The sequence below is a fragment of the Tursiops truncatus genome, chromosome 8, assembly GCF_011762595.2.
Source record: "Tursiops truncatus isolate mTurTru1 chromosome 8, mTurTru1.mat.Y, whole genome shotgun sequence".
In the NCBI taxonomy this organism is placed as follows: Eukaryota; Metazoa; Chordata; class Mammalia; order Artiodactyla; family Delphinidae; genus Tursiops; species Tursiops truncatus.
This window is the reverse complement of record NC_047041.1, coordinates 55,426,239-55,453,896: the sequence shown is the minus strand read 5'-3', so window position 1 is coordinate 55,453,896 and position 27,658 is coordinate 55,426,239. Positions and strand designations below refer to the sequence as shown.

The 27,658-nt window shown below is 35.8% G+C and overlaps 1 protein-coding gene across 7 annotated transcripts in view; it reads left to right on the top strand.

Annotated features, from left to right (window-relative positions):
- Nucleotides 1–27,658, top strand: part of LOC101316208 (diacylglycerol O-acyltransferase 2) — a 364,872-nt gene that overhangs the window by 186,157 nt on the left and 151,057 nt on the right. For all 7 annotated transcript variants that reach the window (XM_073808430.1, XM_073808431.1, XM_073808432.1 and 4 more), the window contains one exon: nt 15,136–15,262. In XM_073808430.1, coding sequence (XP_073664531.1) covers nt 15,136–15,262 — 127 coding nt within the window. The remainder of the gene's footprint in view (nt 1–15,135; nt 15,263–27,658) is intronic.

Below are 27,658 nucleotides of genomic sequence, written 5' to 3'. Positions count from 1 at the left end.
GTTGAAACTTTAGATTGCATACAATTACTTAGAAGATAATCAAAATCTATTTTATTAATATCTTATAAATGTGAACTCTAGACATAAACTGTATAGTGAATGAAAAATAGCTGCCAGAAGAAAAAAAATAATAAACTGTAGATACTGATCTGCTTTTAAAAGATGAATTTAAAATTATTTGGATTGAATTTAATAGGTTAGTTTATGGACAGTGTTCTCTTTGGGGAAAGATTCTTTTAATGAGGTATTTCCAAAGAAATAGAAATTCCAATCCAAATGGACAGATTTAAGATATTAGTATAATTTTGGGGTTGCTTTATACTCTTCCTAGTGGGGAAAAATATATTAATTTTGGAACGAAGATTCTGTCTTTTTAAGCAGAATAGTGGGTATAACTAATAAATAGAACTTTTCTCAAAATGAAGTCACAGTGCTAATGATAGCTTTTGATGAAATTTGTGCTATAGATAATGATACTTAAAACTCAAATCCTCAAATTAAGTCCGAAGTGAAAAATTTTAAGTATTTGTTTGCACAAACTCGATACCATAGATAGGCAGTATCTTCTAGCTGTCGTTCACAGCACTGTCAACTTGGCAGAAGGTCTTTATGTCTCCAAACAAAAGTTCCATTATCTGTAAGATTTGTCTGAGATAATAATTCAGTGGATGAACTATAGAAAGCAACATTGCAATTAACCTATACAGATTCTCTCTCGTAGAATTTGAAATTAATGGATGATAAAGTATTTAATCTATATAAAACTGCTGACTTTGACCTATAAATGGCAGTGTCATATAGTTCAGTCTAATATGTAAAATGGCTAGTGCTGTACCTGGCACGTAGCAGGCATACAAAATATGGTAGCTGCAATAACTGTGGTAGTGACACTTTTTATTCATATGACTTTTCACACCTATGGAAAATCTTCCACTTTGGAGAAGCTGTTAAACCACCTCCTTTTGTAACTTAGGTCCAGTAAAGGACCAAACTCCAGGCCACAGATATATTGGAGGAGGAGAAAAAATAGCTAATTTTAATCCTTTCTGTAGTGTACAAAAATACCAGATTTTTAGAGCCTTTGGGGAGAAACTGCTAGGTTTTTTCTTATTTTCCTCTCTCAAGGCAAGACTGGGAAATTACTTATTTCATTAAGTGACAGCATATGTTTTGTCTCAGTATGGAAAAATGTATGTTTAATCCTATTTTTCTAAAATATAAGTGGTGACACACAGAGCAAGGTGATAGAATGTATGAGTTTAAAGAGGTCAAGTTCAGAGGTTCACTGTGTGTTTTTATGCGGCCTAGTCAACATATAAGAAAATCACTGTATTTTTGAACTGAAAGTGAACCTAGAAATCTAGTTCCCTTATAACCTCACTTAAAACCACACTCCCCTCGGTACCTTCTGTCCCCTTCCCTGTTTTGTTTTTCTCCATAGTATTTATTACCCTTTAACATGCTATACACTTCACATATGAATTTTATTTGTCTGTCTCTCTAAACTCTGTGAGGAGAGGGATTTTTGTCTATTTTTTTTTTCCTCATGGCTGTATTTCCCAGTGTCTAGAAAAGTGTTTAACACACAGTAAGAGCTCATTAAATATTTGATGAATTTAAGGATGAATCTAGTGTAATCTCTTTTTAAAATAACAGGAAAATGAGACCTAAAGAAAGTAAGCAACTTTCCCATGATCATTGACAAATAGAGACAGAAATTTTGGTTTCCTTGTCTCCTTTCAGAGGGTAATACCAGGTACTTGTTTGTTATCTACTGTAAGGTTTACCTGTAGGAAATTAGAAACCCTTACTACTATAGTTTTTTCTTCATTCCCTTTCCAAATTGGCCCAATTATACTTCAACCCAAGCATTTTCAATATGTAAGAATTAATTTTAGTCTAAGTATAAATACAGTCAGAAGGCATATTTGATGTGTAAAGAAATCAGATTACCTTCTAAGATCAAATGTAATTAACTGTTTAGAAGAAATTGGGTTCATACTTGATGACTTTCGAAACTTTGACATCTTCTCGTCAGTGTCCAACATAATTTTCTGGCATTATGTTTTTTAGGAAATTTCTGCTGTTGTCATTTTGAATTTTTGCTTAAGTGTTTTGGATTTTGTCAAATTGCCTTTCCTTGTATCTGTTGAGATAATTTTATGTTTTTCTCTTGTATTATGATAGTGAAGTACATTGATTGATTTTTGAATGTTCATCCAACTTAGGATTGCTAGGGAAAGCCCCTCTTGTTCATGATGAATTATTCTTTTTATGTATATTTCTAGATTCAATGTGCTAAAATTTTGTAAAGGATTTTTGCATCTATATTAAGGTGGAATATTGATCTGAAGTTTTGTTTTCTTGCCACCTCGTTGTTTAGTTTTGTTGGGGTAATGTTGGTCACAACTAGTGAATTGGGAAGTGTTTCCTCTGTTTTCTGGAAGAGTAAGTGTAGAATTGGAATTATTTCTTAAAGGTTGGTAGAATTTACCGGTGAAGCCATCTGGGCCTTTGTGGGCCCAGATGTGGAGTCTTCTTTGTGGGCTTTGAGTTAGGAATTCAATTCTTTAATAGTTGAGGTGTTACTGAAGTTAGCTGCTTCTTGAGTAGGCTTTGGTTGCTTGTGTCTTTCAGGGATTTGTGCATTTCATTTAAGAGGTCGGTCTTTTTAATTTTAGCTATTGGGTATATAGTGCTTCCTTAGTTTGGTTTTATAATTGTATTTCTATTATGATAATTTTTCATATCTTTATTGGTTATCTTTTAAGAGGTGTAATTTTAAATATTTTTGCCCATTAGGAAAAGAAAAACTCTATTTAGATTTACAGAAAACTTGTAAAGATTGTTCAGAAAGGTTCCATACACCTTTCATCCAGTTTCTTTTAATATTAACTTCTTGTATAGCCATGTTACATTTGACATGGTACATACAACTTGGTATATCATCAAACCAGGAAATTAATATTGATACATTACTATTAGCTGTGGATTTTATTCAGGTTTCACCAGTGTTTCCACTATGTCATTTTTATTTTACAACAGTTTTAGATTTATAGAATTATTACAAAGATAGTACAGAGAGTTACCCTGTAAACCCCACATCCAGTTTCTCCCATTATTAACATCTTACCTTAGTATGGTACATTTGTCGTAATTATTGAACCTGTATTGATAAGTCATCATTAACTAAAGTCCATGCTTTATTCAGATTTCCTTAATTTTTATCTAATGTCCCTTTTCTGTTCCAGGATCTCATCCAGGAAACCATACTGCTTTTAGTAGCTATGCTTCCTTAGACTTTCTTGGTTGTGAAAATTCCTCAGACTTTGATTTTTTTGATGACTTTGACAGTTTTAAGGATTACTGGGTCAGCTGTTTTATATAATATCCCTTGATTGGTGTTTGTCTGATGTTTTGTTGTGATTAGACTGGATTCTAATATCTTTTTTTCTTCCAGTATCCAGTCTAGGACACCACACTGGCTTTAGTCATCATGACTTCCTAGGCTTCTCTGATCTTTGACAGTTTTTCATTCTTTCCTATTTTTAAATCACCATGACGAATCACTGTTGATAGTAACCTTGATCACTGGGTTAAGGTGATGTCTCCCAGGTTTATGCACTCTAGAGTTCCCTTTCCCTGCTCAATTTTTTGAAAGCCAGATTCTAAGCCCAGCCTCCACTCCAGAAGAGGGGACTGAAGCTCCACCTCCTGGAAGGGAGACTATCTACACACATTATTCGGGTACTTTGTGAGGAAGATTTGTCCCTTCTTCCCTCCACGCATTTATTTATTCAGTCGTTTAATTATCAGTATGGATTTGTATCTATTTATTTTATACTTTAGGTTACAATCTGATACGATGTTCTTTATTTCCTTGCTTCAACTGTGGCATTGAGAGCTCTCTCAGGATGGGTTCTGTGTCCTTTTGACACGCCCTCATCTCCTTTTTGTTCGTTTGTTTTTTAAAGCAAGTTCTTAATTTCTGGCACTATGTGATCTGGACTCATCAGGTATTTTCCCTGTCTCAGCCCTAGAATCAGCCATTTCTCCTAGGAATCCTGTTCCTTTCATTGAACAATGGAATTTAGAAACAAGATCTGGGCACTAGGTGTGCTTGTTGCTTCTGAGTTGTAAGTGCTTCTAAGCCCTCTCAGTGGACAGAGCTGGTATATACAGGTATCCGTCTCGCTATGTATTAAACTTAACATACATTTATTTATCTATTTTTTGCTGCATTGGCTCTTCGTTGCTGTGCGTGGGCTTGCTCTGGTTGCGGCGAGCGAGGGCTACTCTTCGTTGTGGTGCATGGGCTTCTCATTGCGGTGGCTTCTGTTGTTTCGGAGCACCGGCTCTAGGTGCACGGGCTCAGTAGTTGCAGCGTGTGGGCTCAGTAGTTGTGGCTTGCGGGCTCTAGAGTGAAGGCTCAGTAGTTGTGGCACACGGGCTTAGCTGCTCCACGGCATGTGGGATCTTCCCGGACCAGGGCTCGAACCTGTGTCCCCTGCATTGGCAGGCGGATTCTTAACCACTGCGCCACCAGGGAAGTCCCTTCCCTCATTTTTAAATGGGACTTTTGTCTTCTCATACTGTGGTTAAAGACTGTGTGGGCATGCGTGTGTGTGTGTGTGTGTGTGTGTGTGTGTGCACGCATTTCTGGATACAAGTCCTTTTTCTGATATGTGTTTTGGCAGTATTTTCTTCCAGTCTGTGTCTTGCCTTTTTGTGTTCTTAGTGATGCTTTCTAAAGAGCAAAAGTTTCAAAGTTTGATGAAATCCAGTGTATTTTTTTAATTTATTTTATGGTTAGGGCTTTTTGTGTTCTTTCTAAGAAATCTGTGCCTAACCCAAAGTCACGTAAGTTTTCTTCTGTGTTTTGTTTTAGAAATTTTATAGTTTTGGGCTTTACATTTAGATCTATGATCCATCTCAAGTTTTTTTATAAGTGAGGTAACAAACTCCCTTATTATTATAGCTTTGCTGTCTTAAAACCAGATGGAGTAAGTTCTCCAGCTTTGTTCTTTTAAAAAATTCCTGTGGGTTTCTAGGTTCTTTGTATTTACAAGTGAATTTGAGAATGAATTTATCAGTTTCTACCAAAAAAAAAAAAAGCCTGCTGGAATTTTGATTAGGATTTATAGATCAATTTGTGGAGAATTGCAGTCTTAACTATATCAAGTTCTCCAATCCATGAACATGGCATATGTCTCCCTTTTTTCTAATAAATTTATTTATTTTTATTTATTTATTTTTGGCCACGTTGGGTCTTTGTTGCTGCACATGGGCTTTCTCTAGCTGTGCAGAGCGGGGGCCTCTCTTCATTGTGGTGCGTGGGCTTCTCCCGTAGGGGAGCATGGACTCTAGGTGTGCGTGCTCAGTAGTTGTGGCATGTGGGCTCAGTAGTTGTGGCATGTGGGCTCAGTAGTTGTGGCTCGCGGGCTTTAGAGCATGGGCTCAGTAGTTGTGGCTCACGGACTTAGCTGCTCCGCAACATGTGGGATCCTCCCGGACCAGGGCTTGAACCCATGCCCCCTGCATTGGCAGGCAGATTCTTAACCACTGTACGACCAGGGAAGTCCTGGCATATGTCTCTTTTATTTTGATTTTTTTCCTTAATTATCTCAATAATATCTTATAGCTTTCAATGTAGAGGTTCTGGGCATCTTTTATTAGTGTTATTCCTAAGTATTTTATGGGAGGCTTGTTTGTTTTGGGCATTATTGCAAATGGGATTGTTTTTGAAATTTTATTTCTCATTTGTTTCCTGCAAGTATATAAGAATACAATTCATTTTAATTTAGTAATCTTGCATCTTGCAATCTTGTTATATTAACTTTTAAATTCTAGTAGTTATTTTGTAGATTTCTTGGGATTTTCTGTATAAACAATTGTACCTGCAAACTTGGAATGCTCTATGCGCTTTAATTTTTCTGCCTTATTTCAGTAGCTAGGGCATACAGTACAATGTTGAATGAAAGTGATAAACATGGAAATCCTTTACTTGTTCCTGATCATAAGGGGAAATCATTCATCCTTTCTCCATTAAATATAATGTTAGCAATGCCTTTTATTGGCTTTAGGAAGTTGCCTCTTACTCCTAGTTTCTGAATTTTATCGTGAATGGATGTTGAATTTTGTCAAATGCTTTTTCTGCATTTATTGAAATAAATGATCATGGCATTTTCTTCTTGATTCTGTTACTACGGTGAACTACATTGATTTAATTTCAAGTGTTTAACATTGCGTTTATGGAATAAACTAATGGCTACAATATAGAGTACAATCTTTTTTATACTTTGCTAGTTATGATCTGGTAATAATTTAAGAGTTTTTGTGCCTATATTTATTAGGGGTATTGGGAAGCAGTGTTTTAAATTACTTTGTTAGATTGGTATTAGGATTATGGTAGACTGGTAAAATTAGTTGGGCAGTGTTCCTTTTGCCTACTCCACCTTGACTAGAAGCGGAAGCCTCTTGGCTTTTTAACATTTTCAAATAGTCTGCTGAGATTTCATGTCTTTTTATTCATTATGAGAATATTTAACTTTTTTTCACTTAGCGTATTTGTAATAGTGACTTTCTTTGATAATTTTAACATCTGGGTCATCTCAGAGTTGGCATATGTTGATTGTCTTTTCCCTAGAGAGTGAATCACATTTTCCTGGTTCTTCATATATTGGGTGATATTGCAGAGTACCCTGGACATTGTGAGTGTAATTTTGTGGAATCTCTGGAGTTTGTTGCTTTGTTCCAAAGAATATTGATGTTCTAATTCTAGCGGGTAGTTAACTTGGTTAGGCTCAAACTGTCATGCCTGCAATGGACATTGCCTCCGATTTCAGGTCATTACTCTCATCCTTAGGCACAGCTGCTCTCTGTTTGCCTCGTGCAGATATGACTTAGGATTCAGAAACTCAGATTGAATTTAAACAGAATTTGGGGTGCCCCATTCTCTGGCTTCCTCCATTCTGGTGGCCTTGATTGCCTAATCTCTTTTCCCTGGTTGCTCCTGCCAGAAAGATAGTTGTCTGTCTGTTGGTGTTTAACCATAGATGCCCTCAGGGAGAAGTCACAGAAAAGGGGAATTTCACTCCTCCTGTTGGTTGTTTGCGCCAGGTTCTGAGTTTACCCCCAAATCTGCCTGCCATTGATCAATTTTTAGAACCCTCATGTAGTAGCTTTTTGTATCTGATCTAGAGTCTATAGCTGTTATTTATGGAAGGACCAGTTTGATAGGTACTTATTCTCTATATCAAACACAAAACTCTTGTATGTTTTATTATTACATATATTTTTGCTTTATCTCCCTAGCTGGACCTGGGTTCTAGGCCTGATATTGCCACTGAGTCTATGAAATTAATGGATTGGATTAAATATTTTCTAAGGAAAATTTTGCCCTTTCTTAATGGCTGAGCAGGTATAGGTACAATAGAAACAATCTGTAAATGACATTTTAAAGCAAATTTGTTAACTTATAGGACAACTGCCATAGTTCTAAAACTTTTTTTCAGATTGTTAATTATTTCCATTTTTGGTGGGAAAACTAGTATAGATGAATAATGCCCTAAACCACTCCAGACCCCTTTATACTCTAAATATTGTAAAGATCTCAAAGAATTTAGGGTATATCTATTGATAATGCCTAGGTTAATAAAAGACAGATGAACCCTCACATTTACTTCTGCAATCAATCTGTTGTGATATCACAGATCTTATAGACTGAAAAACTCCACTATACAGTTATGAGAAAATGAGAGTGAAAAAGGGAGATAGCAGCTTAGTATTATTATGAAAGTATTTTTGATCTCACAGACCGAAATGGTGTTAGGAATCCTCATGGTTTCCTGAACCATGCTTTGATAGCTTTTGCCTAAAAAGCCCTTTTGGCTCCAGCATAATATACAAGAAGAAAATTGTTTAATAGGTCATTTACAGATTGGTGTGTCTTACTGAAAAGAATCTTTAGCATTGTCCATCACTGTCTTTGTAAAGATGCATAAAAAGGAGTATGCTTGCAAAGAGATGAATGTATCTGTGATTTTCAGATCATAGACAGTGTTGTATAAAAACACTAAAATCCAATCAAAAGTGATCCTTTGGAGATGTACATATGACATTAACTATACTTGGAGTAAACAGGTAAGTAGAATGTAGAAACCATTAGAAGATATTATACTTATGGAATATTAAGATCTTTGAGTACTTAGATTCATTTGAAAGGAAGCAGAACCAGATTCCACTTGGTCAGGGTTTGTTTACTCATCCGAAATTAGAGCCAGCAATCCTGGTTTTGAATGACTTGATTTATTTCTGTAAATAGGCCAGTTTTTGCACATGGACCATAACACAAACACACTGTACACACATCTTCCTGTATTAGTTTAGTGTTTAGACTAAATTGTATCCTTAGTTCTTTGATTCTAGTAAACATAACCCAATTTGAGCATGTACCCTGGAATAGAGCAGATTAACCCCCCTACCTATGCATATCCCTGTGTTCTTCGAAGAGTTGTTTTTCTTTTCTATTTTTTTTCCTCTACCAAGGTAGAATCTAGTTTACATATTTTTTGGAGAAATTCGAGTTAAGGAAATTGAACACATCTCTTTGTGGAAAAAGACTGCTTCCTAAGAATTTGTATATTTTTTCCGTCGGTGATGTAAAAACACTGATCACACTACTGGATTACCGAAGAACCCCAAATTGTTTCCTCATTCCTCTTTCTTTCATGATAAGCAGCCTCACTGACTTTTGGTCTTTGTTTTTACAGGGAGTTGGCGGGGCAAAATGGCTTTTGTCTCCACTGGACCCAAGCTCTTAGAAAACAGAAACTGTTTCTCATTTATTTAGAAGCACATAGTAGGCCCTTCATAAATATTTGATTCATTCAGAAAAAAATTGCTTAGGAGTGTTTTATATTTCATAGAGTTTTCCAGTCAAATATAATAATGATGATTGGAAATAAGCTTTACTGCTTGAATGTGTTTAACAGATGATCATACCATCTGTTCAGAATCAGTATTTCAGAGATGAGGAAGAAAGCACTTTGGGTGAGAAACAATAGCTGTAAAGTACTTTCCACACAACTGCCAAAAGTCATTTTCCATGCCCATTGCCTCAACAAGGCCATACCATTACTCATCTCACTGAGTACCCATGCTTCCTCATTGTCTGTGAATCAAATAGAGGTGCTGAGTTTTTTCTTTTAAAGTTTTCCACCAGCTCATCCCAGGGCTTAATAACCTATTCAGTTTACTTAATGAATGTTTTTTTTCTCCCCATTAAAATTTTACTTAGTATATGTCTTAAGAAGGAGGCTGTTTGGTTAAGATTTTTGTCATGGAAAATGATGGAAAGCATATTATTGACACTATTGATAAAGACTAGGCGAGAAGGGTACATACCTTCATAGTGCAGTAATTGTGTGTGAATGCAAACACATGCAGGCACATATATGTTCATTGTGGGGGTAGGATTTCAGATTTTATCTGGAGGCAAATTGTGGCAAGGTATTTGGATTAAAAAGGGAGTCAGAGTAAAGTTTAAACCATGGCTTTGTAGGTTGAAGTAGGAAATATTTTTATGGAAAGATAAGTTAACTTATTTGGTAAACTTAAATGTATCTTTGGTAGAACATGTCTGGGATTTGTTTTATTAAATGAACATTCAGTAAAATTGACTTTTTTGAGGTACAGTTCTGTCACTTTTTAAAAAATGAACTTTGTGTTTTAGAGTAGTTTTAGGTTTACAGAAAAATTGTGCAGAAAGTACAGAAAGGCCCCCCCCATTTCTTTTGTTATTAACATCTTATATTAGAGTGACACATTTGTTACTATTGTTGAATCAATATTAATACAATATTATTAACTAAAGTCTGTAGTTTACCTTCGGGTTCACTCTTTGTGTTGTATAGTTCTATGCGTTTTGACAAAGGCACAGTGTCATGTATCCACCGTTACAGTGTCATACAGAATCGTTTCACTGGCCTAAAAATCCTCCATGCTTCACCTATTTATCCTTTTTTTCCTCCCTCAGAACACCTGGCAACCACTGAACTTTTTACTGTCTCCACAGTTTTGCCTTTTTCGTAACAGAGTTGGAGTCATACAGCATGTAGCTTTCTCAGATTGGCTTCTTTTACTTAGCTATATGCCTTTAAGGTTCCCTCGTGTCTTTTTAATAGCTTTTCATAGCTCGTTTCTTTTTATTGCTGAATAATGCTCCATTGTTATTGGATATGCCACAGTTTATCTTTTGACCTATTGAGGTACATTTTGGTTGCTTCCACGTTTCGGCAATTATGAATACAGCTGCTATAGGCATTTATGTGTAGGTTTTTGTGTGAACACAAGTTTTCAGCTCATCTGGGTAAATATCTAGGAGCACAATTGCTCGATCATATAGTAAACCTATGTTTAGTTTTGTGAGAAACTGCCAGACCATCCTCTAAAATGGCTATACCATTTTGCATTGCCGTCAACAATGAATGAAAGTTCCTGTTGCTCCACATCCTTGCCAACATTTAGTATTGCCATTGTTTTGGATTTAAACTATTCTGATAGGTGTGTAGTGGTAATCTAATTGTTTTTCATTTTTTAAATTTATTTTATTTTATTTTTTGGCTGCGTTGGGTCTTCGTTGCTGCTCACAGGCTTTCTCTAGTTGCAGCGAGCGGGGGCTACTCTTCGTTGTGGTGCGCAGGCTACTCTTTGTCGCGGTGCATGGGCTTCTCATTGTGGGGGCTTCTCTTGTTGTGGAGCACGGGCTCTAGGCACGCTGGCTTCAGTAGTTGCAGCACGCGGGCTCAGTGTTGTGGCTCACGGGCTCTAGAGCACAGGCTCAGTAGTTGTGGCTCACGGGCTTAGTTGTTCCACGGCATGTGGGATCTTCCCGGACCAGGGCTCGAACCCATGTCCCCTGCATTGGCAGGCAGATTCTTAACCACTGCGCCACCAGGGAAGCCCCTATCTAATTGTTTTAATTGCAATTCCCTGATGACTTGTGATATTGAGAATCTTTTCATATGCTTATATGCTTATTTTCATATGATAATCTCTGTATCTTCTTTGGTAAGGTGACAGTTCAGATCGTTTGCCCATTTTTTAATTGGGTTGTTTATATTTCTATTGTTGAGTTTTTAGAATTCTTTGCATATTTTGTATTCTATTCTTTATCAGATAAGTGGTTTTCAAATATTTTCTCCCAGTCTGTGGCTTGTCTTTTCATTCTATTAATAGTCATTTTTGCAGAGCAGAAGTCTTAATTTTAATGAAGTCCAACTTAACAGTTTCTTCTTTCATGGCTCATGTGTTTGGTGTTGTATGTAAAAAGTCATCTCCAAGCCTAAGGTCACCTAGGTTTTCTCCACTGTTATCCTCTAAAAGGTGAATAGTAATTATTATTTCACATTTAGATCTGTGATTGATTTTGAGTTAATTTTTGTGAAAGATACAGGTCTATATCTAAATTTTTTTTTGTTGTTTGTTTGTATGTGGGTGTCCAGTGGTTCCAGCACCATTTGGTGAAAAAGACTATCCTTTCTCCATTGAATTGCTTTTATTCCTTTGTCAGAGATTAGTTGACCATATTTGTGTGTTTCTATTTCTGGGCTCTATATTCTGTTCCACTGATTTGTTTGTCTATTCTTTTGCCCATACCACATTATCCTGATTACTGTAGTTTTATGGTAAGTCTTGACAGAAGGTAGTGTCAGTCTTCCAACTTCGTTCTTCTCCAGTATTTTGTTGGTGATTCTGGGTTTTTTGCTTTTCTCTATAAACTTTAGAATCACTTTGTTGATATCCACAAAATAATTTGCTGGGATGTCACTTAATCTATAGGTCAAGTTGGGAAAAATTGATATCATAATAGTGTCTTCCTATCCCTGAACATGGACAGTTTCTCCACTTATTTGGGTCTCCTTTGATTTCTTTCATTGGAGTTTTGTAGTTTTCTTCATATAGATCTTCTACATAATTTGTTAGATTTGTACCTAAGTATTTTATTTTTTAATACTAATATAATTGATGTTATGTTTTTAATTTCAAATTCCCATTATTCCTTGTTACATAAGAAAGCAGTTGACTTTTGTGTATTAACCCTGTATCATGCAACCTTGCTATAATCACTTGTTAGTTTCAGGAGGTTTGGGGTTGGTTTTTTGTTTTTGTTTTGTCAATTCTTTGGGATTTTCTACATAGACAATCATATCATCTGTAAACAAAGATGACTTCATTTATTTCTTTCCAAGTATACATAGCTTTTATTTCCTTTTTTTGCCTTATTGTATAGCTAGGACTTTCAGTACATGTTTAAGAGAGTGGTGAAAGGGGACATCCTGTGTTGTTCTCCAACATAGGGAGAAAGCATCTGGGTTTTCACCATTAAGTATTTTGGCAAATATTAGTAGGTTTCTTGGCAAGTATTCTTTACCAAATTGATGAAGTTTTCCTTTATTTCTAGTTGAATGTCACATGCTTTTTCAGCACCCATTGATATGGTTATATGATTATTTTTTTCTTTAGCCTGGTTGATGTGGTGAAATCCATTAATTGATTATTGAAAGTTAAACCTGTCTTGCATACCTGGAGTATAGTTCATTTGGCCATGGTGTATAATTCTTCTTATATGTTGATGGATTTGATTTGCTAATATTTTGTTGGGGATTTTGTACCTATGTTTATCAGAAATACTGGTCTGTAATTTTCCTTTCTAGTGATGGCTTTGGTTTTGGTGTGAGGATGATGCTGGCCTCATAGAATGAGTTAGGAAGTTCTTCTGTATTTTGGAAGAGATTTTCAAAAACTGATATAATGTCTTATTTAAATGTTCGGTAAAATTTACCAGTGAAGCCATCTGGATTGGTACTTTCTGTTTTGGAAGATAATTAATTATTGATTTAATTTCTTATATATATATATATATATATATATAGGCCTATTCAGATTGTCAGTTTCTCCTAGTGTGAGTTTTGGTAGATTGTCTTTCAAGGAATTGATCCATTTCATCTAAGTTACCAAATTTATGGGCATAGAGTTGTTTATAGTATTTTTAATTATTCTTTTAATGTCCATGAGATCAGTTGTGATGGCTCCTCTTTCATTCTTCATATTAGTAATTTCTGTCTTTTCTTGGTTAGCCTGGCTAGAATTTTATCAATCTTACTGACCTTTTCAAAAACACAGCTTTTGGTTTTGTTTACTTTGTGGTTTTTTCCATTTAATTTATTCTTTTTGGAGTTCACTAACTTCTTGAATCTGTAGATTTATTTCTTTTGCCTAATTTGGGAAGTTTTTAGCCATTATTTACTACAAGTACTTTTCATTCCTGCCCACTTTCTCCTTTCGTCCTGGTACTTGATGATACAAGTGCTAGATCTTTTGCTATCATTCCACGGATTTCTGAGGCTCTGTTCATTTTTATCTCTGTTGTTTAAATTGGGTAGTTTCTATTGTTTGATCTTCCAGATTAAAGATTCTTTTCTCTATTTCCTACATTCTGCTGTTGAGCTCATTCATTGAGTTTTTTATTTCAGTTCTTTAGGTCTTTACTTTCTTTATTGAGATTTTACGGGTTTTTTTGGTCAAGAAGTTCTATATTTTTGTTTCAAGCATGTTCTTAATTTCTTCTTTTAAATTAATGTTTATTGGAGTATAGTTGATTTACAATGTTGTTTTAGTTTCTACTGTACAGCAAAGTGAATCAGTTATACATTTACATATACATATATCCATTCTTTTTTACATTATATTCCCATATAGGTTCTTAATTTCTATTGAAGCATTTTTGTGATGGCTACTCTCAGATCGTTGTCAGATAGTTGTAACATGTCTACTTGTCTCAAGTGTTGGCATCTTTTGATTATCCTTTTTTATTCACTTTGATATCTTCCTGGTTCTTGATCTGATGAGTGATTTTTGATTGAAACTAGTACATTTGGGGTATTATGAGTCTCTGGATCTTATTTAAACCTTCTATTTTACCTGGCTTCCTCTGACACCTCTGGTAGTGGAAGGAAGAGGCACCATCTCATTACTGCCAGGTTGGGGTGGAAGTCCAAGTTCCCCAAGAAGCTTCCATTGACGCTCACGTGGCAGAGGAGTGTTTGTGTGTGAGTGTAAGAGGGCTTGTTAATGCTGACTAGGAATAGGAGTTCCAGCTGCCCACATAGGGAGTAAGGTGGTCTCAATAGCACTGCATAGTAGTGAAAGTTCTGACTCTCTACTTGGCCTCCTCTGATATTACCCAGCAGGAAGGGAGAAGGTTATCTTGTTACATCTGTAGTGAGGCTGCAGGCTCTCCCTGTGGTATCCACTGACATTATAGGGGGCTTGGTTAGTTACTGTCTGGAAGGGATGAAAGCACCAGGTCCCTGCTTGGCTTTCTCCAAAATCTGTGAAATATTAGAGCACCTATGTTCAGCTTGGTAAGGATGGAAATCTACTTTTTGTTTCTATGGATTTGCTTATTTCGGTAATTTCATATAAATGGAGTCTGTGGCCTTTTAAAACTGGCTTTTTTTTAGTTAGCGTAATGTTTTCAAGATTCATCCATGTTGTAGCATATATCAGTACTTCATTTCTTGTTATTGCCAAATAATATTCCATTGATATATACCACATTTTATTTATCTATTCATCAGATAATGGACATTTGGATTGATTTCATTGTTTGGCTATTATGAATAATGCTGCTATGAACATTCATATTTACATTTTTGTATGGACATGTTTTTTATTCTATTGGGTATATACATATGTCTAGAAGTAGAATTGCTGGGTCCTAAGGTAATTCTATGTTTAACATTTTGAGAACTCCATTTCTTTTTTATTATTAATTTGTGTCTTATTGTATTGTGGTGTTAGGAAAGAGGCCTGAGATATTTTATAGTGTCTTTTAGGTTCTTAGAACTGTTCCCAGATTTGAGATTTTATTTCTACTCTGTTCTTTGCTTACATCTGTATTCTTTCCATTAAAATGACAGGTGCTGATAATTAAGTTACTCAAGAGATCTATAAGTTACATGAATATTAAAGTGCTTTAAACCAGTCACATTTTGAAACATTGTGAATGCGCAGTTATTCGTAGGAATAACTTTTATATTCATAAATTTACCTGTACTTTTAATTATTTAGAAAAAAGAAAGTGAGTGCCTGCAATTAAAAATTTTGGTGCTTCGAAATGAACTGGAAAGACAGAAGAAAGCTTTGGGACGGGAGGTGGCATTACTGCATAAGGAGCAAATTGCGTTACAGGACAAAGGTGAGTAAAAACACCATACAAACAGCCTAGCCTCCACATTCAGTAATTTTCCTTTCTTTTTCTCCATAGGCTCAAATAGTCATCTTTGTATAAATATACTAAAACAATTTTTTAAAAATTTTTGAAGTATTTTGAAGTTAATACGTATAGTATAGTGTATACACGCACAGACACACTTCACATTTTCACAATGAACACACCTGCATAAGCAGAATCTCCATCAAGAAACAGAGACAAGGACCCCAGAAGCCCAGAAGTTTCATGTCCTCTTCCATTCATGGCATCTCTAGCCAGACTAACTACTACCTTGACTCACTATACCATAGATTGGGTTTGCCTAATTTTGAACTTTATACACATAGAACCATATAATATGTACATTTTATGTGCTGGCTTTTGTTCAACATTTTGTTTGTAAGATTCATCCCTACCTGAATGTAATGTAGTCTTAGTTTATTTTTGCTGCCAGTAGTATTACACTGAATGAACATGTATTTATTTATTCTTGCTTTTGGCATTTCATTCATTTCTAGTTTGGGACTATTACAGGTAATGTTTCTGTGAATGGTATAGTACATGTTTCTTAAAGAAGTTTTTTAATGCATTTCTTTTAGATACAAACCCAGGAGCAGAATTACGTAGTCATAGTATATGCATATCTTCAGCTTTAGTAGGTTGTGTCCAAACGTTTTCCAAAGTAGTTGTGCCAATTTACCTCTTCTTCATCCAGCAGTGTATCCTCCATCCTTGTCAGTGTTTGGTACTTTCTGTCTTTTGTATTTTAGCCTTCCTGGTGGGTATGTTGTTAGTGTCTCCTTGCAATTTTAATTTTGATTTCCCTGAAGACTAACGAAGTTGAACACTATTTCGTATATTTCTTGCTGATTGGGATACATTCCTTTTGAAGCACCTGTTAAAAGTCTTTTGCTGCTCCCCCCACCTCTATTGGTTTGAGTAATATTATTTTTTGATTATATATTATGGGTATGGTTTCTTTGTTTGAAATATGCATTGAAAATATATTCTCCCATCCTGTGGCTTGCTAGTTCACCCTTTTGTGATACCTTTACATGAACACAAGTTCCATTTTATCAGTCTTGTCTTTTTTAGTTAAGGTCTTTTGTGTCTAGTTTAAGAAATATTGGTCTATTTTAATGTCATAAAGATCTTCTGTGTTTTCTTTTAAATGTTTACTCTTGAACTTTTTACATTTATGTCTATAATTAATCAGGAATTGATTTTTTTGTGTATGATGTAAGATAAGAGTCAAGACTCACTTTTTATATATAGTCAATTGGCCCAGCACCATTTATTGAAAACCATCCTTTCCCCATCACACTGCTGTTTCTCTTTTGTCATAAATAAGGTAAACATATACTTGTCTGTTACAAGACCATCTGTTCTGTTTCACTGAACTGTTACTCTATTCTTTTGCCCTTATCTTACTGTTTTAATTTCTCTCATGTTATATTTGGTCTTGCCCTCTGTTAAAGTTCTTCAGCTTAGCTGTTCTTCAAGATCACCTAGGTTATTCTTGTCCTTTTGCATTTTCATGTGAACTTCTACACAGAAAAGAAACCTTATTAGGATTTTGATTGGGAATACATTTGATATATTTACCAACACAATTGGGGTTAATAGACATCTTTACAGTATTGAGTCTTCCATTCCAAGAAAATGGTATATGCCTTTGTTTGTTAGATCACTTTTACAAAATCTTATTGAAATAAAGTAGTTGTTAGCAAATGGATGTTTTCCATGATTCACTGAATTTATCAATATTTCTATTTTTGATGTTTTATGATAACTGTTATAACTATCTTTAACTTTTATTTTCTACTTGTTGCTGATATATGGAAATATGAATGATTTTTTTAAAGTAGTATTGATTTTATTATATGTGCAAAGAAATGTTCCCTGGAAGTTTTATAGACAAATTAGCAATTCTAATGTTAGGGTAATGGCCCTGCAGCTGCAGCTCTCACAGTGATCGATTATTTATTTATTTATTATAAGCTAATTACATTTACAATTAAATTCAATTATACTATAATTAAATTGATTCTATTCTAATTATTTTATGACATAAGATAAGAAAATTACAGAAAGTTTTTTAAACAGCTTTATTGAGATTTAATTCATATACCATGCAGTTCATTTTAAAGTGTATAATTCAGTCTTTTTTGGTTTATTTATAGGGTTATACAATGATCACAGTCTAATTGTCCCTCCTAAAAGAAAATTCATACCCATTAAACAGTTGTTCCAAATTTCCCCTTTCATAAATCCTAAGCAACCACTGATTCATTTTCTGTCTCTATAAATTTGTCTTTTCTGGACAATATGTAAATGGAATCATACAATATGTGGTCTTTTGTGACTCACGTTTTTCATTTAATGTAACGTTTCAAGGTTCATTCATGTTGTAGCATGTGTCATTACTTCTTTTTTTTAAAAATAAAATTCAATTACATGGATATACTATGTTTTATTTATCCATTCATCAGTTGATGAAAATTTGGATTGTTTCCAGTTTTTGCCTATTATGAGTAATGCTTCTTTGAACATTCATATATAAGTTTTTGTAAGGAAGTATGTTTTTATTTCTCTTGAATACGCCTGAGGGTAGAATTGCTAGGTCATGTGCTAACTGTTTAACTTTTTGAGCAATTGCCAGCTGCTTTTCACAGCAGCCGTAACCATTTTACTTTCCCACCAGCAATGTATGAGGGTGCTAGTTTCTCCATGTCCTCACCAATACTTGTTATTTTCTCTCTTTATTATTGTAGCCTTCCTAATGAGTGTGAAGTGGTATCTCATGGTAGTTTTTTTTTTTTTAATATTTATTTATTTATTTAGGCTGCATCAGGTCTTAGTTGTGGCACGCGGGCTTCTCTCTAGTTGTGGCTCACAGACTCAGTAGTTGTGGCGCATGGGGTCTAGAGTGTGCAGGCTTAGTTGCCCCTCGACACATGGGATCTTAGTTCCACGACCAGGGATCGAACCCGTGTCCCTTGCATTGGAAGGTGGATTCTTAACCACTGGACCACCAGGGAAGTCCCTCACATGGTAGTATTGAATCACATTTCCCTAATGGCTAACGTGCTTATTACAGTTGATTTTTGTATAATAATTTTACAGGCATACCTAATTTTATTGCACTTCACTTTATTGCACTTTGCAGATAATTGCTTTTTTTTTAAATTGAAGGTTTGTGACACTCTTGTGTTGGGAAAGTTTATTGGTACCATTTTTACAATAGCTTTTGCTCACTCATGTCTCTATGTTACATTTTGCTCACTCATGTCTCTATGTTACATTTTGGTAATTCTTGCAATACTTCAAACTTTTACATTATTATTGTATTTGTTATAGTGATCTGTGATCAGTCATCTTTGGTGTACAATTGTACTTGTTTTGGGGCACCACGAATCACGCCCATATAAGACAACGAACTTAATCGATAAACGTTATGTGTGTTCTGACTGTTGCACTAACTGGCCGTTCCCCTGTCTCTCTTCCACTCCTGGGGCCTCCCTATTCCCTGAGCCACAATAATTTCAAAATTAGGTTAGTTAATAACCCTACAGTGATCTCTGAGTGTTCAAGTGAAAGGAAGTGTCATACGTCTCTCACTTTAAATCAAAAGATACAAATGATTAAGCTTAGTGAGGAAAACATTTTGAAAGCCAAGACAGGCTGAAAGCTAGGCTCTTGAGCCAAGCAGCCAAGTTGTGAATGCAAAGAAAAGTTCCTGAAGGAAATTAAAAGTGCTACTCCATTGAGTACATGGATGATAAAAAAGTGAAATAGCTGTATTGCTAATATGGAGAACGCTTTAAAGGTCTGGATAGAAGATCAAATCAGCCACAACATTCCCTTAAGCCAAAGCCTAATCCAGAGCAAGGCCCTAACTCTCTTCAATTCTGTGAAGGCTGAGAGAGGTGAAGAAGCTGCAGAAGAAAAGTTTGAAGCTAGCAGAGACTAGCCCGTGAGGTTTAAGGGAAGAGGCGTTCTCAATAATATAGAAGTGCAAGGTGAAGCAGCAAGTGCTGATGTAGGAGCTGCAACAGGTTATCTAGAAGATCTAGCTAGATAATGAATGAAGGTGGTTACACTAAACAACAGAGCTGCAGTGAAGACAAAACAGCCATATACTGGAAGAAGATGCCATCTAAGATGTTCATGGCTAAAGAAGAGAAGTCAATGCCTGGCTTCAGAGCTTCAAAGAACAGGCTGACTCTGTTGTTAGGGGCTAATGCAGCTGGTGACTTTAAGTCAAAGCCAGTGCTCGTTTACCATTCTCAAAATCCTAGGACCCTTAAGAATTATGCTAAATCTACTCTGCCTGTGCTCTGTAAATGGAAAAAGAAAGCCTGGATAGCAGCACACACCTCTGTTTACAGCATAGTTTACCGAATATTTTATGCACACTGTTGAGACCTACAGCTTAGGAGAAAAGATTTCTTTCAAAATATCACTGCTCATTGATAGTGTACCTGGTCACCCAAGAGCTCTGCAGATGTGGTGGAAATAGTAAGAGAACTAGAATTAGAAGTGGAGCCTGAAGATGTGATTGAAATGCCACAAGCTCATGATAAACTTAAACGGATAAGGAGTTACTTCTTACAGATAAGCAAAGAAAGTGGTTTCTTGAGATGGAAACTACTGGTGAAGATGCTGTGAAGATTGTTGAAACAACAACAAAGGATTTAGAATATTAAATAAACTTAGTTGATAAAGCAGCAGGGCTTGAGAGAAGATTGACTCCAGTTTTGAAAGGAGTTCTACTGTGGGTAAAATGCTAACAAACAGCGAGCACTGTATGCTACAGAGAAATTGTGAAAGGAAGAGTCAATCTATGTGGCAGACTTTATTGCTGTCTTGTTTTAAGAAATTGGCCATAGGGCTTCCCTGGTGGCGCAGTGGTTGAGAGTCCGCCTGCTGATGCAGGGGACGCGGGTTCGTGCCCCGGTCCGGGAAGATCCCACATGCCGCGGAGCGGCTGGGCCCGTGAGCCATGGCCGCTGAGCCTGCACGTCCGGAGGCTGTGCTCCGCAACGGGAGAGGCCACAACAGTGAGAGGCCCGTGTACCGCAAAAAAAGAAGAAAGAAATTGGCCATAGCCACTCCAACCTTCAGCACCCACCACCCTGATCAATTAGCAGTCAACATCAAGGCAAGACCCTCTACCAGCAAAAAGATTATGACTCTCCAAAGGCTCAGATGATGGTTAACTTTTTTTTTAGTAACAAAGTATATTTTCATTAAGGTATGCACCTTGTTTTTTTAGACATAATGCTATTGCACACTTAATAGACTACAGAATAGTGTAAACGTAACTTTTATGTGTACTAGAAAACCAAAAACATCATGTGACTTGCTTTATTACAGTATTTGCTTTGTTGTGGTGGTCTGGAACCAGACCCGTGATATCTGCGAGTTATGTGTGTATATCCAAGGAACTTATTAATTCTGATTGTTGTTAGATTCTTTTGAATTTTATGTGTACAGTCAGTTCACCTGCAAATAATGGCATTTAAATTTATTTCCTAATATTAATGCATTAAGGGACTTCCCTGGCAGTCCAGTGGTTAAGACTCCACACTTCCACTGCAGAGGGGTGGGTTCAGTTCCTGGTCGGGGAACTAAGATCCCACACGCTACACAGCCAAACAAGAGAGAGAAAAATTAATGCCTTAAAATTTTTTTTCTGGCCTGATTGCACTGTCTAGTACATCCATTATAATATTAAATAGAAGTGGTGACAGTGGATATCTATGTCTCGTTTCTAGTCTCAGGGAGAAAGCTTTCAGTGTTTCACCGTTAAGTATGGTGTTTTATTATAAACTTTGTGGTTTTTATTTTGTGGTTTACATTTTTAACATCATTTTGTCATTTTGTGTTACTATTTTTTAATGAATTTTTAAGAGTTCAGTATGTGAGCATTCATTTCTTTGTCTTTTCTTTCTAAAAATCTGTTTACTTGAGGTATAATTTATATACAATAAAATTAATCAATTTTAAATATACAATTTAATAAGTTTAACTAATATAGTCAGACAAGTAACTGCCACGATGGTGAATGAAAGACATTTCCATCACACTAAAAATTTCCCCTTTCCTCTTTGTAGTCAGTTCATTCCCCTACCTTTTGACCACTGGCAACTACTGATCTGCTTTCTGACATCATTTGCCTTTTATAGAATTTTATGTAAATGGAATCATGTAATATATACTCTTTATATTTGGCTCTTTTTCACTTAGCATAATGATTTTGGGATTTATCCATGTGGTTGCATGTGTCAGGAATGAATTTCTTTTTATTGTTGAGTACTATTCCACTGTGTGTGTGTGGAATACACACACACAATTTGTTTATACATTTATCTGTATACTAGATTTGGTTCCTGTCTTGAGTTATTATGAACAAAGTTGCTGTAAATATTCGAGTAGAAGCCCTTGTGTGGGCATATTCTCTTGGTTAAATAACTAGGGGTAGGCTTGCTGAATGTATATAGTAAGAGTGTGTTTAACTTTATAAAACTGTTATGCTGTTTGGCATTCCCACTAGCAATGCATGAGAGTTCCATTTACTTCATATCCAAACATTTTTCATTTTAGCCATCCTAGGAGATGTATGGTTGTTTCTCATTGTGGTTTTAATTTGTATTTCTCTGATAACGAATGAGGTTGAACATGTTTTCCTGTGCTTATCTGTTATCTGTATCTTTTCTCTGGTGAAATGTTTAGATCTTTTCTGGCTGCTTTTTAAAATTTTTTCCCTTTGGGAGTGTTTGAGAATATCTTATTATTGATGTCTAAGAGTTCTTTATATACTCTAGATACATGTTATTTATCAGATACATGTTTTACATATTTTTCTCCTTAATAATGTCTTTTGAGTTTATTCATCATTTCTTTTTAGATAAACTTTGTCTTGTAGAAATCTTCGCTTAACTCAAGGACACTTAAGATTTTCTCCTGTTTTCTTCCAGAATTTTTATCATTTTAGTTATTAGATTTATGTCTGTGATTTATTTGGGGTTAACTTTTGTGTATGGTGTGAAGAGAAGAGTCTCCTGAACACTGTTGGGGCTCTCATTTGTCTACCTGCTCTGTATTGTGGCCTAGAAACACTCCCCACCCAGGAAGCTGGAGGAGTATAAGGCTCACCTTGTTTGTTTCCCTGCTCTCAGAAACCACTGTCCTGGGCTGCCTTTATCCAGTGCCTGAAGCTGTTGTCGTGTATAATTTTGTATGATTTTTTAGTTGTTTACAGTGGGAGGGTAAATCTGATGTATGTTATTCCATCATTCAGAAGTAAAAGCCTTTTTCCTGTGCTTTCTCACCTCTGTGCTTGTTATGAGAATATGCTTTTCCCATCTCTACTTGGTTCAGTTATTTTGCTCCTTCAAAGACATACTTAAATATGAGCTCTCTTTACAGGCTTTTTTCTCCCTCATCCAGAGATTTCTTGCTCCTCCTGTGGACCCATAGTATTTTTTTTTTAATATTTTATTTATTTATTTATTTATGCTTTGCCGGGTCTTAGTTGCGTCACGTGGGATCTTCAGTTGCAGCATGCAGACTCTTAGTTGCGGCATGCGTGTGGGATCTAGTTACCCGATCAGGGATCAAACCGAGGCCCCCTGCATTGGGAGTGCAGTCTTACCCACTGGACCACCAGGGAAGTCCCCCCCATAGTATTTTTGATGTTGCTTATTTTACTTATTAGTTGGTTTGGACTTTGAGGGCAGAAGCTTTACATTTTTATGTTAGTATCCTTCTTAGTGCCCAGCATAGTGCCTTACGTGGCACCCAGCGTGCATGAGCACAGAGTGAGGCTCTGACGGGCTCTCTTCTAGGTAATGTGCATTACATATAGTGCATGAATCTTTTATCCTTAGTTCATCTGCCTTACATCCCTTTTTGGCTACCTATTTATTTTCAGTGTATTTCAGACAGTTGAGATTGATAAATAAATGACATGTAATGGCAAACAAAATCAATTGTGTTGGCAGTGTATTTGGAATGTGAATAAAGTAGGCCATAGTTAACAAGTTTTAAATTTTTACACTGTATGAAATACAGGTTAGACTCAAAGAATAATTTTGTAACTGTGATTTTACTTCATTTCAGTTAATTTTAGAAAAATATAGTTTAAATTTAAAGGGATAGGTTTTGATTCAGAGTGCTTTGATGCATGCCTGGCTTCATTATTCGCCAGCTGTGCAACCTTGTCCAATTACTTGGCTTCATCTCTAAAGTAAAGTTAATAATAGTACTTATGACTGTGTTGATATCCTGCTGAGTTTTAACAGGCTCCTAAGTTCTGCTGATGTTGCTGGTCTGTGGAGCACACTTTGTGTAGCAGAGATGTGTATGATGATCAGATGAGTTGTAAAATTGAAATGATCTTATAAAAATAGGAACAAAATGCTTTCTGTCTTATTCCTGTATCACACCTTGTTGAACTTCTGTACTGTTTATTTAAAGTCCTTCCTGACTGAAGATGGCCTCCTATGATCCACCTCAATCTGAATGCTTTAGCCATACTCACGTTCTTTTAGAACTAAAAGAAACTTAAATTTGCTTTAGTCTGTCTCACTTGCATTTACGCCTCTGTTAATTGGCGCTTTCTCCAGGAAATCTTCACTGGCTCTCTTCCCTTTGGTGTGTTTCCGTAGCACCTGTGCTTTTCCATTATAGCATTGTAGTTGTTAGTTTGTTTCTTCCTCTAGTAAGATCGCGGAGGGTTGGGATAGTGCCTGGGGCATAGTAAGCATTCAATAAATATTTGTTGAAGGAATGAATCATAGTCTAATGTTACGGGCATCACTGCTAAAGGACGAAGACTTCTGTAGCTTCTAGCTTAGTATTCATTTGGGAAAACTGATATTGTCATGAGAAATACTGTAGAAAAAGTGTATATTCTTTGGCAGTGATTGTCAGAACTATCCGTGTTCCAATACAGATTGCATATTAACATTTATACTTGAGAGTCTGGGATAATGCCATTTAAAATCATGACATATTATGAGCAAAGTCCATTTCCATAGAGTCTCTGTTAGAATGACTCCAAATAAATAGATAGCTGTGGTGTACATATAAGATCTCTTCTAAGAGGTCTCATCTTCTGTGAAAAGACACATTTCTTTGGTGCTTTGGAAGTACCATCAAGTTTTATAATACTCAGATTGCCTCCTACCTGTAGCATGTATGTCTACATATCTTTTTCAAGACCATAAGTTTTTAAAATGAAAACACTATAGGATTTTAGAGGGGTCGGGGACTTTTGCCTTTTTCTAATAAGAGAAGCAAAAATAATAGCTACAGTATTTCAGTTATCATACTTATAGGTAAGATATTAGTTATTTAATTACCACAGTAACTTTATTAGGTAGGTACTATTATTTACATTTACAGTTGAGGAAACTCTAGTTCACAGTCAGGGACAGTAAATAACCTTACTGAAGTTCACACAACCAATGACAGGTGATGTGGTTAAAATCTTTCTATTGATTCCGAAACTCAATCACAGTATGATACCCCCTTTTTATCAGTAGTGTGATGTGTAAAGTCCATGGAATGTATATTATTCTGGCATATGGTAAAAAGATGGGGAGATACAGTTCTTCAGTTGTGTTCCCAGTTGTGTTTTTCCCTCTTATACTGATAGAGGGAAGTCCCAAGAAGTCTATCACCAGCCTTGAAACAGGTGAACTTCTAAACAGTGACTTCTGTCCCATTTAAAAGCCTGAGGTGTAATAATAATTGCTCATATTTGTAGAATGCTTATTAGTGCCAGGCAGTGTCATGTGTTTTCTATTCTTCATCTCATTTTGTTCTTACTGATTGTCCTATGAATTAAAGGTATTGTTATTATCTCCCTACTAATAAAGATATCATATATTATTATCCAGTTTATAGATGAGGAAACTGAGTTTCAGAGGCCCAAACCCACATAGCAAGTTATGACAGAGCCTGTGTTCAAAGTTACTGATACCAAACAGTGCTGCGAAGGAAGATGATAGGATTTTGTAAATCCCTGTTTTAATTCTGACAGTCCAAGTCAGAATTAGTCAGCACATTCTTGTATCTCCACTTTATCATGGAAAGAAAGGCTGGTAATGCTCAAGTTAAATATGTATTTGCCAGAATGGGTCAGAATTGTTGGCTTTTAACACTGACTTTGTACTTCAGGAGCTTTCATCCCGCTTTTATATATGTTTTTTGAGATGAGTATTATTTTATATTTCTCTGAACTCGTAGAATCATGGGCGGGTTAGGATCTAATGTTGGCACTTTGGGCTCAAATCTAAGCAGGAGAAAGAGTGCTGCTATTGGCTGTACTTTTCTGCCATTGGGAATCTCTATGTACTGCGGTGGTAAGATCTGAGGGGTTGGAAAGAAGGGTTGGCTAGATACAGATAACCATATTTCAGTACCAGTAGATCCTAATCTACTTGTTAGGGACCACTGTTCTTTATAGTGATTCTGCTAGGTTACCAGGGACTCTTTCTTATCTATTAAAAGTTCATTTGTGGTGAACATCATTCTTGTTTGCTTACGTGAATGTACTATTTAATGAATCTTGAGCCAAGTTAAAATATTTTAGAAGCACTGGAGTCACTGATACTGGTGACATGAAGTGGAAGAACGTATTTGTCACTGCGTGTGCAGCTTTGATTTAGTGTGTTGGCTAGCCAATAGTGAAGTGATTGGCTAATAAAAATGTTACTGGTGGCTTCTTACATATCACGACTTCTCTTTGACACTTGGTGCTTATCTGCATACTTGGTTCTCAGCCCAAAAGCTCAGTTAGGATACAGAGTCAGTAATATGTGACATTTTGTCTTTGCTACTGATTTTTCTGAGTGACCATAAAGGAGCTAATTAACTTCTGAATCTTTTTATACATCTGTGTAGTAAGGATAGCAGCTCATAGCAGTGCCATAGGGATTAATTTGTGTAAACGTTTGGAAGAAATTAGTACCTATTATATATTTTATACTTTTGTTTATGAGAGTTCATTGCGGCTGAATGATTTATTGCAAAGAGGCAAAAAGATAATTTCTATCCCTGTCTCTGACTTGCTGGGTGACCACAGAACTCTGAGGGGCCTCGTTACTCCATACCTGTAAGTTTCCCCTTCCCGTTCCCGGAAGGCAGTGGTTCTCAATTTGTGGTCTACAGCAACTTCCAGCTGGGTCACGGGCTGATCTTTTCAGCATTAATGTTTATTAATGTATATATTTTCATTTCCGGCAGATAAATTAGTTATGATGTTTAATTAAAAAAACAGATTTCCCCTCATTAGTGTCTCAAGCCAAATAACCTTCACATTAACTAATTATATATTGGTTTACAGGGTCTTTTGCTCTAACTCAACACCCAAATCTTTGAAATGAGAAGCAGCACTCTAAATTAATTTGCTTGAAATTTGGTTTAGAAAATGGTATGAAACATTGGTCTTAAGGAAATGTGTTTAGTAGAACTGAAACACACTTAAACATGTTGATAAAATTTAAGAACTCTTCAGTGGTGCCTGGGGAGTGATGTTAACTTTATAAAAGCAGAGTTCCCTAATCTTTGTAGGAAGGAACTACTTTTTAATCCAATTAGTTTCTTGATATTAATGATAACATCTATGTAGTACTTTATAGTTAGAAAGTGCTTGCACAAAGATGATCATATTTGATCCTTAAAGTATCCTTTAAGCTAAGTATGGCAAATATTGTTATCTTCATTTTATATATGAGATGCTGAGAAGGTAAGTGACTTAGCGAGGTACAAACAGACAGGAGCAAAGTTGGAACGTAGATCTAGACCTTTTGTCTCCAAATTCTGTGCTTTTCTCACTATTCCATACTATCTAAAACTTTGCAAAATCTGAATCCTACATAAATCCTAGGAAGCAGGTAATTTTTATTGAAATCCTGTAGCATGCCAGATCTTTTTCCACTTATGGTATTATCATTTAATTCTTAAAATAGTACTAAGAGATAATAATTATTACTCCCTTTTTCCAAATGAGGAAAACTGGGGCTTAGAGACATTTCTCAAGGTTGCATAGATAAGTAACAGATCCAGATTCCGATTTTGATTTATTTCATTCCAAAGCCTGTCTTGTTTCTAACTAAACATAATATCGTTGTTGCTTTCTCTGGTATATGTCTAACAGATAAACTGATGGTTTGCTAGTTTTCCATTTTACCTATGGACTTATATGGAGAACTTTGTTCTGCTATATTCATTTTTATTACAGGATGAGTAAAGTGAATTTTCTCCAAAGATTTTTTTGATTTGGTTGTATCTTAACTAAGAGATCTGGATTAAAGATCTGTCAGTCTCTCAGTTTGTCCTTAGGCAAATCATCCAACTTTTGGGGCT